The following is a 20,922-nucleotide window of genomic DNA, read 5'->3' as shown; positions in this document are numbered from 1 at the left end:
TTTTTATTATGCTCTCTAGGCTGGTCATATCTTTCTTCCAAGGAGCAAGCATCTTTTAATTTCATGGCTGCAGTCACTATCTGCAGTGATTTTGGAGCCCCCCAAAATAAAGTCTGATTACTGTTTCCATTGTTTCCCCATCTATTTGCCATGAAGTAATGGGACCAGATGTCATGATCTTAGTTTTTTGAATGTTGGAGTTTTAAGCCAGCTTTTTCACTCTCCTCTTTCAGCTTCATCAAGAGACTCTTTAGTTGTTCTTTGCTTTCTGCCATAAGGGTGGTGTCATCTGCATATCTGAGGTTATTGATATTTCTCCCAGCAGTCTTGATTCCAGCTTGTGCTTCAACCAGCCTGGCTATTTTGCATGATGTACTCTGCATATAAGTTAAATAAGCAGGGTGACAGTATACAGGCTTTCCCAATTTGGAACCAGTCTGTTGTTCCACATCCAATTTTAACTGTTGCTTCTTGACCTGTATACAGATTCCTCAGGAGGCAGGTAAGGTGGTCTGGTATTCCCATCTCTTTAAGAATTTTCCACAGTTGGTTATGATCCACACAGTCAAAGGCTTTGGTGTAGTCAATGAAGTAAATGTTTTTCTGGAACTCTCTTGCTTTTTTGATGATCCAACAGATGTTGGCAATTTGATCTCTGGTTCCTCCACCTTTTCAAAATCCAGCTTGAACATCTGGAAGTTCTAGGCAATGCCAAAGAATGTTCAAAGTGAAAGTGAAAGTTGCTCAGTCGTGTCCGACTCTTTGTGACCCCATGGACTATATAGTCCATGGAATTCTCCAGGCCAGAATACTGGAGTGGGTAGCCTTTCCTTTAAACTACCACACAACTGCATCTGACATGCTAGCAAAGTAATGCTCAAAATTCTCCAAGCAAGGTTTCAACAGTACATGAACCAAGTAGTGATACTACTCGCAACAAAATGATTACCAAAAACTGTTAACAAATGTTTTTGCACTTCATTTTTGTCCTTATATCTCATTAGGGATATGTAGTCAAATTACTGTGTCTTAAAGTTATTTGAAATAGTTCTCTGTATGCTACCAGCTGGATATAATATAATTATGCTTTTAAAAATTAGGAAATGCATTTTTCAAAAATTAGTATTTTATAATTATGAAAAATATTTACATGATTCAAATCCAAATCAGATCTACCTATATATGTATATGCATGCATATATGTATATATATATATTGGGCTTCCTTCCCTGGTAGCTCAGCTGGTAAAGAATCTGCCTGGAGACCTGGGATCGATTCCTGGGTTGGGAAGATCCTCTGGAGAAAGTAATGGGTACCCACTCCAGTATTCTGGCCTGGAGAATTCCATGGACTGTATAGTCCATGGGGTCACAAAAAGTCAGACACAACTGAGCAACTTTCACTCACCCATGTATATATATAAATGTGTGTGTGTATATACATTTATATCCATTCTTACACACATGGCAGCATCCTTGACTCACTTTTTTCCCTCTTTCTGCTTTACATAAAATATATCTTAGAACTCAACCCACATAAGTATATCTAAAGAACTAAAGATTCCTGATGTCATTTTATAACTGCAAATAACTCTACTGTAAGATTGTACCATACTCTGTTCAATCAGTCCTCTATTTATGAGCATTTGGGTTGTTTCCAGTCTTTTGCTATTATAAATAGTTTCTGTCCTATGGTTTTGTATTATATTTATATATACTCATGTCTTAAATAGATTTGTACTGTGTAAATTATACAAGATAAGCTTAGATCATCTTATTATACCAACTAGCAGAGGCACTATCAAAGACTACTAGGGTCATGTCAAAAGTCAGGAGGTAATTTGAAGATGCTGCCACAGAGCAAAGAAGTGTTCATTTCAGCTTTAATAAGAATAACAAACATGATGTGTGAAACGAATTAATTAAGTTTCTAGGTATGAGTTTGAATGGTAATTTAAAGACAAACAAACTTAAAAAGCAAAATCATAAAACATCTATTTAGCCACCACTGGTACATGCTAGAAAATCAATTCAAGGAACAATAGGATATAAAATCTAGCCATTTTGCAATCTTGAATAAATTAATGGATAAGATGACTAAATAGCATTATTGACTCAACAGACATGAATTGGAACAAACGCCGGAAGATACTGGAGGACAGAGGAACCCGGTGTGCTGTAGTCTCTGGGGTCACAAAGAGTCAGACACAACTTAGTGACTGAACAACAACAACCATAAACAAACCAGTGACTCCAGGTAACATAAAAGGAGAGATTATAACACGTTATGCACCTCTTAATGGCAAAACACTTTACTATCTATGAAGCAGTCTTGCCAAAAAAAAAAAAAACCCAAACAAACAAATAAACAAGGACAACAACAAAAAACCCAACTGAATCTATTAAACCCAGTTGCAGGCACCGTAGAGGACAGAGGCTATACTATGGGGATATAATGAGAAAAAGTCTAGGCTGTGGGATGTTCTACAGGACAAACAACTTGGTTTCTTCAACAAATAATTTGGAAGAAAAGAAATTATTTGAACCGAAACCCACTTATATTTAAAGAGATTTAACAGATAGATCAGCCAATCTCATTGTGTGAACCTTATTTGGATTCTGCTTGAAACAATCTACGAAAATAAACTATGATGACATTCATGAGACAACTGAAATTCTAAACTGACTTAATTATTTAATATTAGCAAGATATCATTATTAATTAGTCTGGATGTGATAGTGGTTATGTTTTTAAAGCCTTATCTTTTAAAGATCCATATTGAAATATTTGTGAATGAGATGATACAACTCCTGGAATTTGCTTTAAAGTAAAACAAGTGGGGAAGAAGAAGAGGGAATTAATTGATGGTTTGGTTGGTCATCATAGGTTGATAGTTACAAAAGGTTCATGATGCTTTCTGTCTACTTTTGTTCATGTTTTAAATTTTCTGTAATAAAACAGTAATAGACATTTACATATAATGGGTTTGTGTATGTGTGAATACCCACTGCAAGGGATACAGCAAAATGTGGATGGTGATTATCTCTGGATGATAGAATTGTGGGTGATTTTGGTGATTTTACTTTTTTGTTTTTACTGTACTGCATATTCTATATTTTTATATTACACTTGTATATAATCAGGAAAAATTATTTTTTTAAAAAATGTTTTAAATTGTTTAATAATACCATTTTTTACAATTCAACTAGAGTTCACTTCTGAAATAATTAGTAGAATAACTTTGTACTTTTAAAATATATTTGGGCAATGCAAATTACTTAATATTTAATTATATTTAGTTTTGGTGGGTACAGAAAATAGTTCATGAAAATATAAAGCTAAGGTAAAGTTTGCAGCTTGGACATTCTCTCATTTGGTGTACTAGGGTAACCTTAAATGTATAGCTTAGGAGTAAATAGTTAATTCTTTTTCTCCTCCTTACATAACACAAAAACAACTGATCCAGTTTGGCATAAACTTTCTCTTCCAAAGTCACCTTTGTGCTGAAATTCAGCACCTCAGGTTTCAGTCAAATAACTTGCAGATGAGAAAAGATTTCTTAACAAAATTTTCTTGTAATTTTACTACTGTGTTAGTTCCTGGCAACTTGGGAGAGTCCTTTTTTCATAGTTAAGTGGGTCGGGGAAATGGTTCTTTCTCCTCCTTTCTAATAAGCAGAAAGAGCAAGCAATTTAAATCATTCTTTTTGTATAGCTGAGATAAATGTAAGTCCATGACAGTAGATGGAATTAAGAAAAAGATAGGTAATGGGTATTTTTAGCTTATTAATAGTTAATATGAGGTACTGCAGAGTTTGTCATTCAATTACAAGAAAATTAGTCCTTTAAGATCAGAAAAAAAATTTTTAAACCAATATAAATACAATTATATTTTGTAATTACATGTATACATTTAATTATATCATGATCTGAATGTTCTTTTATCAGATAACTGTCCCTTCTTCATTTATTTCTAAATAAAGACCTTACATTTATATAATTTTCTTTCTTTTTGTTTACCTATGATTTTCTCCTAAAGAAACCATAGTCAGCTCCTGTTATGAAATACATTAACAGACTATCACTTAAGTAACATTTTGTTCTGAATGTAGACTATGAAGCAAAGTCATTGGTGGATGGAGTGATTCATTTAGAAGTGAAATTTTCTGATTTAAAACTGATTAGAGACAGATGTCACTTTGGATTCATTTGTCCATTTGAGGTTCCAGGGGTGGTTAATTATATGCTTCACATAAATTCAACCTTCGCTTGCAACTATGTGCTAGGCTTTGTGTATTTTCATATACATAATATCAATGATTTGCTATAATAACACTATGAAATAGTTATTTTGGAGGGAGGTAAAATTGCTTGCTCAAGGTCAAAAAGTAATCTAATAGATGCAAATTTTATGTTACTACTTTTAAGTTATGAACATTGGCTCTTGAGAGCATTTGTAACACTCTCTGGTGCCTGGTATGGAGCTCTGAACTAGAAAGTATGTCAAGTCAATTTGAAGGCTGATCTTCATCTGTCTCACTGTAAAACCAGAGTTATCTACCTCCCACCCACAACGGAGGATGTGCAAGAGGTGCAACATGCTTAATATTGCTTCACGCATGGAGCTGGCTAAGACGTATCATCTCTCATGACGAAACTAAGAGGCCTCAAGGAAAAGAGAGAAGGCAACCTGTTCACAGCAGCAAAGCAGTGCTTTACTTCCTTGATCTTACAACAAATTTAAGAAGGTACAGACATCTTTAAGCCTGGGAATAAATAGTGTTTTGATTTGGTGACCAACAAACTAAAGGTCAACCTGAGAAAGTTGATTCGTGACATATTTCCAACAAGGGTCACTTGTTTCCATCACAATGGACTCAAAGTTAAGAATTAAAAACCTCAATGTCAGTAAATGATATGTTTGGAAGATTGAGAGTTCTAATTAGACGTATATCCGCAGTGCCAGTAGAGCCCATTCTATTCATTTACTCATAACCTCATGTAAAATTGTTTGTTTGAGATGTGGTTTTTTAAAAAGTCATTTACCTTCAGGCTCAGTTAAAGAATGGAATATGTGAGAAAAGAATTTTCCAACTTTTGTTGACTCAGTAATGAAAAGAAAAGAAGAATTTGGCTGCTTGGTAACTCAAAAATAATTGATCTAAGAAACTTGAAATTTGATATGTAAATGCTAAATCCAATTACAAATTTCAAACACATTTTTCCAAAGCATATCCTAGTTCCAGCTTACTAATATCACAGAATCATTCTGATGTGCATTAAATTATTAACTGTTTTTATGAGTGTACTAGAATTACTACTAGGAATGTTTTTTTTTTTGTGGAAACATAAATACAGGTTATAAAACACCTTGTAAGTGGACTTGAACTAAAAGATCTTAAAAATAAATGGGAACAACAAAAATAAAACATGACTAACTCTCCTGCCACCATCAAAACAAATGTTTCCAAGGACCTGAAGCCAAGAAAATAGAAATCTATAAACACAAAGGCGAAGATAAATCAGTTACATCTACTAGGTCTCCATACGTAACAAAACACTGAAAACCAACCAAAACCAAAAAACTTGATTTGAAGGAAAGAATGTCGAAGAACATTGACCTTTTCTGTCCCTCTGCCTACCACAGAAATTCCCACCCACTGTTGACTTTTAAATTACTGAATCTCCAAAAATTAGGTGGAGATAGGTGTCTTAAAAATGCAGTAGATTCAATCACACAGGTAATATTCACATTAGCTGAAGTAGTAATTATTGAGGGAAGGGTAATCTACTTCATTCATTTTAATAACCAACGCTTCCTGAGATTTACCGCAGAGGAAACCCAACCTAATTATTAAGGTACAATACTATTGGATTGAACTATTTTTCAATCCAAGAATTTGTATTATGGAGAGAAAGCTTGGACGATTTAAGCAATTATGTGCTTCATTTCTCCTTTTCTGTATCTCCACTCTTGCTTACATATAAAGTATTGAATTTAACTTGTTTCATTCTTAATGTTTCACATCTTGTTGTCTTCTTTTAGAAAAATTTAAGCCAAATTTTAAAAGGCTGCAAGTAAGTATTGGTGGCTAGTTCCTACGTGTAGCAAATCATAGTGCCTAGAGCCCAGACCTGCTGGCCTGGAGAACAAAAGGCCAAATTCTTGCTGCCCTGAAAAACCCTGAAATCACAACTAATGCCAGTTTTAGATTTTATCATCAGTTCAGTTCAGTTCAGTTGCTCAGTCATATCTGACTCTTTGTGACTCCGTGGACTGTAGCACGCCAGGCTTCCTAGTCCATCACCAACTCCCAGAGCTTACTCAAACTCATGTCCATCGAGTCGGTGATGCCATCCAACCATCTCATGCTCTGTTGTCCTCTTCTCCTCTTGCCTTCAATCTTTCCCAGCATCAGGGTCTTTTCCAATGAGTCAGTTCTTCGCATCAGGTGGCCAAAGTATTGGAGTTTCAGCTTCAGCATCAGCATCAATCCTTCCAATGAATATGCAAAACTGATTTCCTTTAGGATGGACTGGTTTGAACTCCTTGAATTTCAAGGGACTCTCAAGAGTCTTCTCCAACACCACAGTTCAAAAGCATCAAATCTTCGGTGCTCAGCTTTCTTTACAGTCCAACTCTCACATCCATACATGACTATTGGAAAAACCATAGCCTTGACTAGATGGAGCTTTGTCCGCAAAGTAATGTCTCTGCTTTTGAATATGCTGTCTAGGTTGGTCATAGCTTTCCTTCCAAGGAGCAAGCGTCTTTTAATTTCATGGCTGCCGCCACCATCTGCAGTGATTTTGGAGGGCCTAGATTTTACCATACCTCTCCCAAAACACTTTCAGGGACGCCTAACCTACACAACGTCTCCTTGTAGCCAGGCCCACACTGTTTCTATCATTTGGATGTATCAAAAATATTGCTAACGAATAAAGTCACTTGAAAGGAAGCTGAACTTACAGTCAGAGTCTAAGAATCCCCAGCTCTTCAGGGGACCAGTTAAAGGTATTTTAGTGCACAGGGTAAGTGTGTGCCTGCTAATGCCAGAAAAGGCTGGTGCAATCCTGGCTTTTCCACTTTCTAGCTACACGACTCCAGGCAAATTATTTAGACCTTGTGCCTCAGTTTTCTCATTTGTAAAACAGCAATAATATTAATAATGACCTTGTAGAGTTGTGAAGATGAACCATTTTAATATGGCTCAGAACAGTACCTCAGGTAGCCTAAGCACTCCATAAACACCAACAATTATTATTACTGGCTGCATGATCTCGGGGAGCTCACCTAACCTCCATGATACTCTATTTGATCTTTGTTCAAAAAGGGATCACAATTTCATGCAGTCTGTATGTATGAAGATCAAATAAGCTCATGCAACACACAAGACAGTCATTTTGAACACATAATCAAGTATTGGACAAATCCTTCAGCCAAGTAGAATCAGTTCCTTTCTGCTCTGTGTCCCTGTAATACTTAACACACACACACACACCTGCTAAGCTCTCATCACACTGTATCATAAGAATTTGCTTACCTGTCCATCTCTCCCAGTAACAGTGCAAACTCTGATTCACCTCTGCACCCTCAGCATATTGGACATACCTGGCACAGGATAGGTACTCAATAAATATTTGTTTAAATGAATATTGTCCAAACAACTGAGTAGGAATTCACAAGGCCTCTGCCAGGAATGATGGATTATCACTTTTTGCCAAGTGTCGTCAGTCGACCACCCAGAAATGTGCTTGTTTTCCCTCAGACACAATGCATTGAGACTCTGCCATTTCAAATGCAGCTTGTGTGGTTGCAGTCCACTCATTCTCGTCCCTTAACTAATAATTATTGAGCACCTACTGCGTGCCAGGCCCCATGCTGTGCTCCATATAGTGTACCACAAGTGGCAACTGGCCAGGCTAACTTAGTGCCTGCATACTTTGTTGCAATAACCTATTTACTACAGAGTCATTTACAACTGAAGATAATAAGCTCTTTGGTTTGATTACTTCATTACAGTGGTAGAATCTCAGGGTAGGAAAGAATGGTTTTCCCTCCCATCCAGGCAGCCAGATAACACTGAGCAGAGTTCCCTGTGCTACACAGTAGGTCTTTGTTGGTTAGCCATTTAAAATATAGCAGAGAGGGGTATTCGGGGGAGAATGGATACATGTGTGTGCATGGCTGAGTCCATTTGCTATTCACCTGATACTATCACAACACTGTTAATCGACTATATGCCAATAAAAAATAAAAAGTTAAAAATTATTTTTTTTTAGTAGAGTCCTTAGAATAATAAGTTAAAATCAGGGATCTGACTGCATAAGTTAAAATCCTTGCTCTGCTTTGTACAAGGTGTTAAGACCTTGGGCAAGTTACTTAACCCCTTGAAGCCTCAGTTTCCGCTTCGCTGGTAGCTCAGCTGGTAAAGAATCTGCCTGCAATGCATGAGATCCTGGTTCAATTCCTGGGTAGGGAAGATCCGCTAGGGAAGGGATAGGCTACCCATTCCAGCATTCTTGGGCTTCCCTGGTGGCTCAGCTGGTAAAGAATCCACCTGCAATGCAGGAGACCTGGGTTCAATCTCTGGGTTGGGACCATCCCCTGGAGAAGGGAACAGCTACCCACTCCAGTATTCTGGCCTGGAGAATTGCATGGATTGTATAGTCAATGGGGTTGCAAAGAGTTGGACACAACTGAATGACTTTCACTTTCAGTTTCACCATGGAGTAAGATTGATGTATTAAAAATAATAACCCACATTAATACTTATTATGGTACCTGTCATATAGTAAGCACCCAATGTGTGTTTGCTATTGTGATTAATCCAATCCCTTACCCCAGTGTTTGAACTTCCATCACAAATGTCTTCAGGACATGAGGCATGTGTGCCCGGTTTCTGCTTGAACACCACCAGGGTCAAGGAACTTACAACCTCCACCAGTTGTCCACCTGATTACCGGGCAAACATAGTAATTGTTGACAAACTCTAATGGGCTGTAACATACATACTTATATCTTCTACTCAAGGGTGTTCAGTCTTCTGGGATTACCCAGAGAAAAAATATAACTTTCCTTGCAGGACCGCACTTCTCACTTCGGAAGGTAGCTACATGAGCTAGCTCTCTCCCTCCGCCTCACACACCAACACAGACTCTTAGACCCTTAATCATTTCTGATGTGACACTGATTACAAGATCCCATTTTACCCTTTTAAACTCTTCTTGAAGAACCTTTTGTTTATTAATGGTTTTCTTAAAGGCTGAAGATCAGAATTCATAAAGCAAAACAAATGTGACCTGATCACCAGTGAGTACTAGAGAACTACTTCCCAACCTGAGCACTATATTTCTATTAATACAACAAAAGATTGATCTTTTTTGGAAGTTATATCACACTGAGTTGACTCATCATCTACTCACAATCAACAGGAGACTCTAAATCTTCCTACGTGAGCAATTGTAAGTCATCTCGCCCCCAACCTGTACTGGTACAATTGAATTTTGGGATCTCTGAGTGCTTTATATTTGTCCCTTTATATTGTTAGGTATGATTCACCATTACATTTTGTCAGGATTTGATGAGGGGGAGGGGAATCCTGATTGTATCATCCAACTTATTGGCTATCCTTTGCAGTTGTGCATAATTTATAGATGCACAACAATTTACATCTGTAAATTCATTCAGCGTGTGGTCAATGTTATTATCTTAGCCATCCATCAAAAAGTTGAGGGCAATAAAGCTTTGGTCTAGATTTACATTAGATCCCTAGAGGCCTGGGTATGCATCAGTCTCTTAAAAATTTTTTGAAAGACACTGTTCATTCAATCAATATATATTGAGTTTCTATTATGTAACCAGTTATTGTTCCAAGTGCTGAGCATATACTGGTGAACAAAACAAAATTCCTGCCCTTATAAAGCTTACATTCTAATTTGGGGATAAGCAATAAACAAATATGGAGATAAATAATAAATTTTCTAAAAATGAAAGCAAGTAAGGGGCTCGAGCAAAGAGATCAAACCACCTAATCCTAAAGGAAATAAATCCTGAATATTCATTGGAAGGACTGATGCTGAAGCTGAAACTCCAATACTTTGACCACCTGATGCAAAGAACTGATTCATTGGAAAAGACCCTGATGCTGGGAAAGATTGAAGGCAGGAGAAGGGGATGACAGAAGATGAAATGACTGGATGGCATCACTGACTCAATGGACATGAGTTTGAGTAAGCTCTGGGAGTTGGTGATAGACAGGGAAGCCTGGTGTGCTGCAGTCCATGGGGTTGCAAAGAGTCAGATACGACTGAGTGACTGATCCGACTGACTGACTGACTGATACTGAAGCTCCAACGCTTTGGCCACCTGATGCGAAGAGCCGACTCATTGGAAAAGACCCTGATGCTGCAAAAGATTGAGGGTAGAAGGAGAAGGGGAAAACAGAGGATGAGATGGTTTGATGGCATCACCAACTCAATGAACATGAGTTTGAGCAAACTCTGGGAGATAGTGAAGGACAGGGAAGCCTGGTGTGCTGCAGTCCATGGGGTTGCAAAAAGTCGGATATGACTTAGAGACTGGACAACATTAACAAGGGGCTCGAGAAGGTTGACAGTGGGTGTGCAGTGAACAGTCATCCACATGCAGTGCGGCTGAAGCAGAGCTGTTTCTGAAGTTTGCTTACACTGCTCATGCCCTGCATTCTGAGTGTGCATCTGATCCAAAAGTTGTCCCAGAATGGACAGCAAGTCTTTCTGGTTTCTCAAAATTCACTATTTTTTCTACGTGGAGTAATATTAGGAAAAACTCAATAGAATAATGATAAAGAATTTAAATAGTCATGAAATAAGAAAATCTGAAAGGATATAATATCTCAAGGCACTTTGCAACATTTCATCATATGCATAGGATATTCAAATACTGTGAGACCAGCTAGACAAGCAGGGAAGTCAGTCATACCTCCTGATCAAGACTCCAGAGAGAGAGTTTAAAAATTATTGTTCTACAAGTATAGTACATGGTTGAAAATGAAGTAATAGAGGAAAAAATAGAAAAGCTAGCACTTACCTTATTCCAATCCCCATTTTCTCAAGTATGGAGTGGGTTATGAATCCAAAAGTTTATGGAGAGTCGAGAAGATGGAATGCTTGGGGGACCCCAAAATATAGCTGACAGTCTGGATTCTGAATTCTGGAAGAGAAGCCCATAAGGGACAGATTTGAAATCTAAATCTATTAACTACTCTCTGCTCATGATTCTATTATTGATAAATTCTTCTAAATAGTTTTAGATAATCTTCAAATCTCTTTGATGTCAAAGAGACTTGATAAATCTTTGTTTTGTAAAATCCTAACTGTATCCTCTGATTGGAAATTTATTGTCTATTCTCATAGTGATATTTTAACCTTTGTTTTCATTCACTGAGCATCTACTTTGTACCAAGTACTTTGTTGGTTCAATGAGCCCAAAGGTAAATGAAGTAAATATGCTTCCTGCTTACAGAAACCTTTCAGTAGAGCTTCCAGTAGAGGGCAAGACAGAAACAGGAATGGCAGCTCCCATAAAACAGTGTGTTATAAAGAGAAGACTACCAAGAACTCTAGGAGGGACACCTAACCCAGACTTTGGGAGGATTGGAAGTTAGTGCTTCCACATGGAGACTTACAAGGTAAGAAGAAGTTAGTCCCATAAAGAGGTGAGGCAGATCTGTTCCAATGGAGGGCACATGGATGCATATTTTGAAGGTGACAGAAATGACCAAGAATCTGAATACTGAAAATAGTTCAGGATAGCTGAGACACAGTGGTCAGAGATGAAACTGGAGAGGTTAACAGAAGCAATTTATACAGAGCCTTACAAGTCATGTCATATAGGAAGTATAATCTACTGAAGTTTGTGATGGCTTGAATGCTGGCATTTTGAAGGGGAATAGTTTAAACTGGTGCTCAGTTTTTTGACTTGAACAGCTGGGTCCCTGGAGAAGGAAATGGCAGCCTCCACTCCAGTATTCTTCCCTGGGTAATCCCATGGACAGAGGAGCCTGGCAGGCTATAATTCAGGGGGTCACAGAGAGTTGGACACAACTGAGCGACTGAGCACATTGGGTGGACAGTGATATCACCCACTAAGACATTTTTTAAAGAGATGAGGCCAGCTGTGGTCATGTTTGGTTTGGGATGCCTGGGGAACACTCACAGGTTATGAGGAGGCAGTTTGATCTGGAAGTCTGAGAGTACAGGTTCAGGAAGCATCAGTACACGATAGGCAACAATCGACTCCAAGGGGATGAAAGAGTTATGTGGGGGGAGTGTCATGGAAGAGAAAAGGGCCCAGGAGAGAAACCAGAGTAATACCAAAACTTAAAACATGGGCAGAGAAAGGATTTCCTCCCCCTCCCCCCCAAAAAAGGAGATCAAGAGAAGGTAAAGCCAGAGAGAGGGAAACTAGAGAGAGGTTGCAGGAGGGAAACTAGTGGAGTGAGGTATCACAGAGGACAAGGGAAAAGCACATTTCAACGAGCAGGCTGTGGTCAACAACAGTAAACGCTGTCAAGAGATCAAGTGAGAAAAGCCCGAGAAGCATCTACGGAGGGAGCTCCAAGAAGGTATCTGTCCAGTTGGGTGAGAGCTGGGTCAGTGGAGGCAGAAGGCAGCTCACGGTGAATTGAGGAATTGGTGGAACCAGTGAATGCAGACAACTGTTTCAAAAAATTTGCCTTCAAAGTAGAAGATATAATCCCTAGATTTTCTTCCTAAAAGTAGGGACATGAGGCCACCATGAAGACTCACCTACCACCTTTGCATTAGCTCAATTACCTCACGGCCATGCTCTTGGTAGGCATGGCCTGTGTGTTGAAGGTGAACCAAGACATAATGGATGAGCACTGTAAGGGGTCTGGATGAGAGAGGAGGAGCAGGGCGCAGGCACCAGGGAACACGGACCAGGAGCTAGAAGTAAGCTGGAGTTACTATGCACACAGAGGCCAGGAATAGTCATGCTGGACAGGCAGCCCACCACCACCAGCTCTGTTATCCTGAATCCTTCACCATCGGGGTTTCCATTCTCACCCCTTCATGACATGAAGTAAAGTTTCTGACATTCACAACAACTCCTCAGATCTAATCTCCTCAACTCCTCTTAGTAACTTGTATTCCAAGGAGAAGATAGGAAAGTTCTGGCCTGGGTGGTGCTAAAAGGGACACAGAGGCAATGGCAGTAATCAACCTGAAAAGGTTGCCGTGATAGTGACCTGAGCCTAAAAACCAGGAGTTGAATTAGGCCCTACATCAGTAGCAAAACCAGCTGCATGGCTTGATTAAATGAAACATTATTTCTCAATTGCAATCATTCCCGGATCTCTAGGTTCTCTAAAATGCAACTGTGACTGAACTGGAAGGCTTAACTGTCTTCAGACTGTGATTACAGCACAGAGAGGAGACAAAGAATGGTGGTGAACATCACAAATAAAGACAGTATGTTTGTCTTATATGGAGACTAGCTAAGCTGCACAAACCGAGTTTCTGGCTGAAGGTTTTTTTTTTCATTTTACTCAACTCAATATAATCATTTACCCACTGGATATTGCTTAAGGGGCAGAGTTTTCATCTAATTCTCATTTAAGGAGACTGAAAAGGAAAAACTAAATAATAATACCTCATTTGTGTATGGTGCTTGTCTTTCAAAGAAGACATCATAACCCATTTTATACGATCTAATTTACATTAACAATCCTTTTATAATGTAAATACTAGTAAGGGCTATTATCATCTTACAAAGGATGCAGAGAAGAAATCGAGGCATGCAGGTATGAAATGATGAGTTCAACAATGTAACTTCCATTTTAGAGATGTAACAGCGAGCTTGTTCTTCTTTTTGGTTTTATAAGGAAGCCATGCTTTAGAAAAACATGTTTATTAAGCTGTTACCTTACCCTTAAATTTTAAGATGAAAAATACCTTGCTTAAAAGAAATCACAAGGGCCAAAATGTTCATTTTGTTCCACAAATCAAAACTCTCTCCCAAATGTAGATGACAATCAATCAATTCCTATCACTCAAGTCTGATTTTAATCAGCACAGTTCTCACCATCTGTGCCACACATATTATGAGTCATTGGTGAGTATCACTCTCCTCTTTACGTATACTATGCTGCAGTGATCTTGTCATCTCAGTTGGACTTGGAAATTGCCATTCTATGTACTAATTCTGCATATATGTAAAGTCACTGACACTTTCAAGTTTGTATGAGCTTCCATTTGGGTGGGGGTAACATTTTTCTGATCTTTTCAGGTATTTGTTCATTCATTCATTCATTTATTCATACTCTCAAGCACTCACACATCCATTCAACAAGCATTGATTGTGTGCCCCAAATGTGAAAACATTACCCTAGATGTAAAAGAAAGAGGAAGAAGACAAAAATCACTCACTTCAGGAAACTCACAGCCCAATGAGGGAGTCAGAAGACCAAACAACTGTAGTTCAGTGTGGTAGGTGTGGAGATGGAGTGACACATGAAAACAGTCTGGGGACCATAGAGGGGGGTTGACCTCTGGCAAGGAAGGCCTCTTAGATCTGAGTATGCCAGGAAGAAGGGGATTGGGATATTCCGAGTAGAGGATACAGCATGAGCAAAGGCATAGATAAGAGCACCCTGTGCATTTGGGGAATCACAGGAAGCATGGTATAACCCCAGGTTCTTCCATATTCTATGACTGGTTCTATTTCATTATCCAGGCCCTGGACATCAACATGTGTGAAGAGAAAAGTGAAACTGTTAGTCACTCTGTCGTGTCCTACATTTTGTGACCGCATGGACTGTAGCCTGTCAGACTCCTCTCTCTGTGGAATTCTCCAGGCAAGAATACTGGAGTGGTTAGCCTTCTCTTCTCCAGGGGATCTTCCTGTTCCAGGGATCAAACCCAGGTCTCCTGAATTGCAGGTGGATTCTTTACTATCTGAGCCACCAGGGAAGCCCTAGGATGTCAACATAAATAATTTTATGAAGGGAAATATATGGTCCCTGGGTTGTCTTCAGTCATGTAAGTAAAAATACATTTTACATGGGATCTGTACCAAAGTACTTTTTGAAACACTATTTGAAAAATGTCACATAGGTATCAGGTCAAAATCAAAGCTTGGATCTGGTCTACCCAAAGTTTGTATTCTCCATATTTCATATCCAGGGGGAGGCAGGTAAGAACAGCCTACCTATTCATCGAATATAGGTAGGTGAATACTTAGTCCACCTCCATTATGATGTCCGTATAAAAGAATTATATAGAAATACTTCCAAATACAGCATTTTCAAATGCACAACATTGGGTGGGCCAGATTTTTCCTGTTTACCTCTTAACCATTCAGCCTTGGTACTGCCCAGCCATCAAAAACCAGCCTTATAGGTTCTTATCAATACCCCTACTACACAGTAGCAAGAGGAGTTTGGAAACAGTCTGAAAATTCTGCACCCAAGTCCCTGCAGGGACAGCTCTTTCCTGAAGCTTCTGAGAAGTCCTGCCTGAAGGTCTTTATGCACCTTTATGAACCAGGTCAGTAACAGATAAAATGCAACCACAGATAACTCACACTGAAACTTCCATAGACTAATCTACTGCCTGGGTAGCCCTACTCTGAAATCCCTGTTAATTACTAAAAGCTTTGCACCACCAAATTGCATCCATGTTTCTATTTGGAAATTTTTCAGAGACTCTAAGAGTTCAAAATAACTAATCTATGTTGGTTCCTGACCAATTATAGAATCCTCTCTAAGACAACATTTTCAATTTGGCTACACCATGCAGCATCTGGGATCTTATAATAGTTTCCTGACCAGGGATTGAACTTCCACCCTCTGCATAGAAAGCAAGGAGTCTTAACCACTGGATCACCAGCAAAGTCCCTCTAAGACATCATTTCTTCATTCATCTACTCCTTGACCCACTCAAAGAACATCAACTTCCTCATTTCTCATTCTCTTCAAGCCAATCCAGTCAGTATTTGTCCCCCATACTCCCATCACTTCTAGGCAAATAGATGTGGAAACAGTAGCTGACTTTATTTTTGGGGGCTCCAAAATCACTGCAGATGGGGATTGCAGCCATGAAATTAAAAGATGCTTACTCCTTGGAAGGAAAGTTATGACCAACCTAGAAAGCATATTCAAAAGCAGAGATATTACTTTGTCGACAAAGGTCCATCTAGTCAAGGCTATGGTTTTTCCAGTGGTCATGTATGGATGTGAGAGTTGGACTATAAAGAAAGCTGAGCACTGAAGAATTGACACTTTTGAACTGTGGTGTTAGAGAAGACTCCTGAGAGTCCCTTGGACTGCAAGGAGATCCAACCAGTCCATCCTAAAGAAGATCAGTCCTGAGTGTTCATTGGAAGGACTAATGTTGAAGCTGAAACTCCAATACTTTGGCCACCTGATGAGAAGAGCTGACTCATTTGAAAAGAGCCTGATTCTGGGAAAGATTGAGGGCAGGAGGAGAAGGGGACGACAGAGGATGACATGGTTGGATGGCATCACTGACTCAATGGACATGGGTTTGGGTAGACTCTGGCAGTTGGTGATGGATAGGGAGGCCTGGCATGCTGCGGTTCATGGGGTCGCAAAGAGTCAGACACGACTGAGCGACTGAACTGAACTGAAATTCTACTACAAACATACTTGTGAAGGCTGCAATGACCTCTGTGTTGTCAAATCCACTGGTCAGTTTTCCATCCTAATCTTACTGCCCTCTCAGCAGCCATAATACTTGGCCCTAGTGAGCCATCTCTTTTCACTGAAACATTTTCTTTGCTTTGCTTCCATCACACCACATGTGCTTCGTTTCTACCTTTTCAGTCTCTTTTGCTGGGTCCTTCCTGATTTCTGAATGCTGGGAGCTCCCTTGGGCTTGGTCCTCTACAATTGCCCATCTAGCTCATTGCTTTAAATACCATATCTCTTGTCCTAATGTCTGTCTTGGAAGCTGCGGAGGGTTTTTTCCCATAGAGACACTGAGGTTTGGGTTGGGCACTGAAGGAGGCAAAGAGTTGGCTGAGGAGAGTAGATCCTAAGGGAAAAGAGTGGGGAAAAGCACAAAAGTGTGGAAAGGCAAACTGCATTCAGAGAAGACAGGGCAGTCTGATGTGGGTTGAAAATAACTGGTTAGGGAGGTTGTAGTAATATCGAGAAGAACCTTGGTTTACAGTTAAGGGACTTTATGCTGGACTTCACGCTGAAGACAATAAGCATGAAAGGTATTACAGGTTCCTAAATAGGGAAGAGATGTGAACATTCATATTAAAAAAAATAAATAAAACTGTAGTAGCAGGATGACAGCCGAACTAGAGTAAACTGAGACTGGAGCCAGGAAAGCCAATTAGAAGGTCACTGTAATAGTCTAAGGAAGGGATTATGGTCTGAATCACCATAGCAGCAGGGGGATGAAGAGTAGTGAGAAATCCAAGGGAGATTTAGAAGTAGCATCGAGGACATAGTTATTGATTAGATAGCCACTTGGGAGTAGGGGAGAGAGGCCAAAGTTGAAGTGTAATGACATCAACTAAGCTAAATAGGAAGAGAGCAAAAGTGGGGGGAAGGGAGGATGATGATATTAAGTTCTCAGTGACTATAGGCTATCCAGTAGCAAATGAAAGACACATCTGCGGATCAGGAGCAAAGTTTGGACTGACTATATAGGTTCAGAAGTCAGGGCCCACTGGTAGCTAAATTTTCAGGATGGATGGGATATCCTGAGGAGGCCATAGAGTGAGAAGAATGCCAAGACCCTGAGGGGAAAAAAGCACGTAGGCAGCAGTCAGAGGAAGAAGAGCCGGAGGAGGAGATTGGAAAGGTCCAGAGAGATAGCACGAGAATGGGACAGAGTGAAGTCTGCAAGTAAAGGGAGAAGAAAGCTTCAAAGAAGAAAGGATAAACAATTCTCTTTGGGGTAGGATGAATGATAAAGTCTGGGGATTAGATCTGATGAGCACAGTTTCTAGAGCATTGGAAGTCAACCTGGAATGCATAAAGTGAAGACTCTTCTTGGAAGTTCGGCTGTGAGAGAAGCAGGAAATGGCTGGGAAGAAAATGGAGTTGGGCAAGGTGTAGACATTTTTTTATTTTAATGAAATGGAAGTCTTTAGTACAACAGATGGCTAGCTAGCTTCTGATTAAAGAACTCTTGTGAGTGCACTACTCCATAAGACAACCCCACTGCATTTTTTTAACCAGCAATTGATCACTCAGTTCAGTTCAGCATGTATTCGTTAAGTACCTTCTATGTCCAGAGCACTGGGCTTGGCATTCCAGTGCCTAAAAATATATGCAAAACATGAGGTGGATTTAGAATATTCAAAACTCACAAAGAAGAAAATCTGTTGTAAGTCCACTATTGAGATACTATTACTATCAATATTTTCCTGTGTCCGTCCAGTCATTCTTCTCTTTTGAGCATATATATTGAAAAATAAATTATCTACATTTTCTGATATCATGGCATCTTCCACAATCTGCTTCCTACTGGATGCATAGTTTTCATCAAAGGAACGTATTATGATTTATAGAATACTTCTTTTTGAACTTGTAGGTTATCTCTAAGTGTTCAATATTATAAAGAAGGTATGCTTTACTAAGTACTCTTATATTAAATGTTGTGAGTGTTTCTGGTTATTTTCTTAGGATAAAGTCTTAAAAATGAAATTACTCTTTTAAATGTTTTGCACATATTAAGATTTTAAGTACATAATGCCAAACTGCTCTCTAGAATGCTTGAATCAATTTGAAAGTGAAAGTGGCTCAGTCATGTCCAACTCTTCGCAATTCCATGGACTGTAGCCTGCGGGCTACTCTGTACATGGAATTTTCCAGGTCAGAATACTGAAGTGGGTAGCCGCTCCCTTCTCTACGGGATCTTCTCGACCCAGAGATCAAACCCAGGTCTCCTGCATTACAGGCAGATTCTTTACTGTCTGAGCCACCAGGGAAGCTCATGAACCAATTTACATGCCCCATATTGTATGAGGGTGTTTATTTCCCTGAATCTTTATCTATGGAAGTTATTATTTTAAAATTCTTGACAATTTGTTAGGTACAAAGATATCTGGTTTTATTTGGTGGCTCAGACAGTAAAAAGAACGTGCCTGCAATGCGGGAGACCCAGGTTTGATTCCTGGGTCAGGAAGATCCCCTGGAGAAGGGAATGGCTACCCACTCCAGCATTTGTGCCTGGAGAGATCCATGAACAGAGTAGCCTGGTAGGGTACAGTCCATGCGGTCACAAAGAGTCGGACATGACTAAGTGACTGACACTTTCACTCTTCTTTCACTTCTTCTTTACTATTAACTCTGGACCTTTTTCATTTTAGTTGACCAGTTGAATTCCCTTTCTTCTCTTTTGCTTTTTCATATTCTTTACCCACATGGCTTGTTCATGTCTTTTACCTTCTCATGTTCTTTACACTTCTTTTTAAATGTATTTTTGTTATAAACTTGTAAGAGTACTTTATATATAAAGGACACTGCTGCTGCTGCTGCTAAGTTGCTTCAGTCGTGTCCGACTCTGTGCGACCCCATAGACGGCAGCCCATCAGGCTCCCCTGTCCCTGGGATTCTCCAGGCAAGAACACTGGAGTGGGTTGCCATTTCCTTCTCCAATGCATGAAAGTGAAAAGTGAAAGTGAAGTCGCTCAGCCGTGTCCAACTCTTAGTGACCCCATGGACTGCAGCCTACCAGGCTCCTCCTCCCATGGGATTTTCCAGGCAAGAGTACTGGAGTGGGGTGCTATTGCCTTCTCCGATAAAGGACACTACCCTTTGTCATATATATATTTGGTTGCAAAAATTCTAGAATCTCTCATTTATCTTTTAATTTTGTTTGTGGTACTGTTTCATCTACATAAACTAAAAAGTTTCAAGTAGTCAAATCTATAAATGTTTTCCTTTTACAAATCATAAGCCTTTATTCTTTCACTCAGGTTTTTACCACTCTAAGGTCAAGAAATGCTTGCACCACTTTCATTTTTCAACACATATCACTTCTCTTGTATGAGTCATTTTTAATATTTAACTCTCTATGTATTGAAAATTTATTCCATTCCTTACTAATCATGTTTGTTCTATCCTTTGAGGATGCTTTGGTTTCAGGAAAGAGAAATCTAACTCAAATAGGCTTAAACAAAATATTGAATCTATTGGCTCCCGTAAGTAGAAAAGTTCAAAGACTTCAGGGACATGTTTGGCTAGATGGCTCACACAATGTGGAGAGGATTTGATGGTTCCCTCTTTACCTCTCTGCTTTAGTCCCTAGTGAGAGCTCCATTCTCAATAGACTCTCCCCTCCTGGTCCCTAGATGGTGGCCAAGACCTTCCAGGTTACATGCTACTGCTTTCACTGCCAGAGGAATGTGTCTTTGTCTTAGCATTACCACAAAAACCCTGACATTGTCTTTCCTTGATTGGACTGATTTAGGTCACATGCCCATACATGACGCAGTTGCTGGAGCCAAGGGGATAAAACTCACTGATAGACTTAGTCTGGACCACATGACCCTCACCCTGGAAATAAAGGTGGAGTTAGTTTTCTTGAAACTACATGGATGCCCTACAGAAAAGAGTGACTGAGAAAGAGGGATACATTCAAGAAGGTAACTAAGGTAAGGGACTATATCTTTAAATGTCAAGATCATTGCTTTTGATGAAAAACAGCAAATCCTCTGCCATTTGAAAACATTTGTTCTACCACTATTAATGCAGTAGAAATTAGAGTTAAGATCATGAAAGACATGATCCTTTCCTTAGGTAAGAAATCCTTTACATTCAAGTTGTATAGGGATCACCTGGGCATATCGTAGTTTCAAAAAGTCTAATCATATGCGCTTGGAACAATTTCCTCCATGGCTAACTAATCTATAGGTTCTCTGAATTCCTTCTTT

General features: G+C 39.3%; 1 protein-coding gene across 5 annotated transcripts in view; it reads right to left on the bottom strand.

Moving 5' to 3' along the window:
• Positions 1 to 20,922, bottom strand: part of MKLN1 (muskelin 1) — a 391,490-nt gene that overhangs the window by 357,138 nt on the left and 13,430 nt on the right. For 3 of the 5 annotated variants that reach the window (XM_070787313.1, XM_070787309.1, XM_070787311.1), the window contains exon 2: positions 11,071 to 11,193. In XM_070787313.1, coding sequence (XP_070643414.1) covers positions 11,071 to 11,087 — 17 coding nt within the window. In that variant the 5' untranslated portion in view covers positions 11,088 to 11,193. Of the gene's footprint in view, positions 1 to 7,543; positions 7,612 to 11,070; positions 11,194 to 20,922 lie in introns of those variants that run through there. The other 2 variants (XM_070787312.1, XM_070787315.1) reach the window with 2 other exon arrangements.

The sequence above is a fragment of the Bos indicus genome, chromosome 4, assembly GCF_029378745.1.
Source record: "Bos indicus isolate NIAB-ARS_2022 breed Sahiwal x Tharparkar chromosome 4, NIAB-ARS_B.indTharparkar_mat_pri_1.0, whole genome shotgun sequence".
In the NCBI taxonomy this organism is placed as follows: Eukaryota; Metazoa; Chordata; class Mammalia; order Artiodactyla; family Bovidae; genus Bos; species Bos indicus.
The sequence above is the reverse complement of the archived record's forward strand: the minus strand, read 5'-3'. Positions and strand labels throughout refer to the sequence as shown.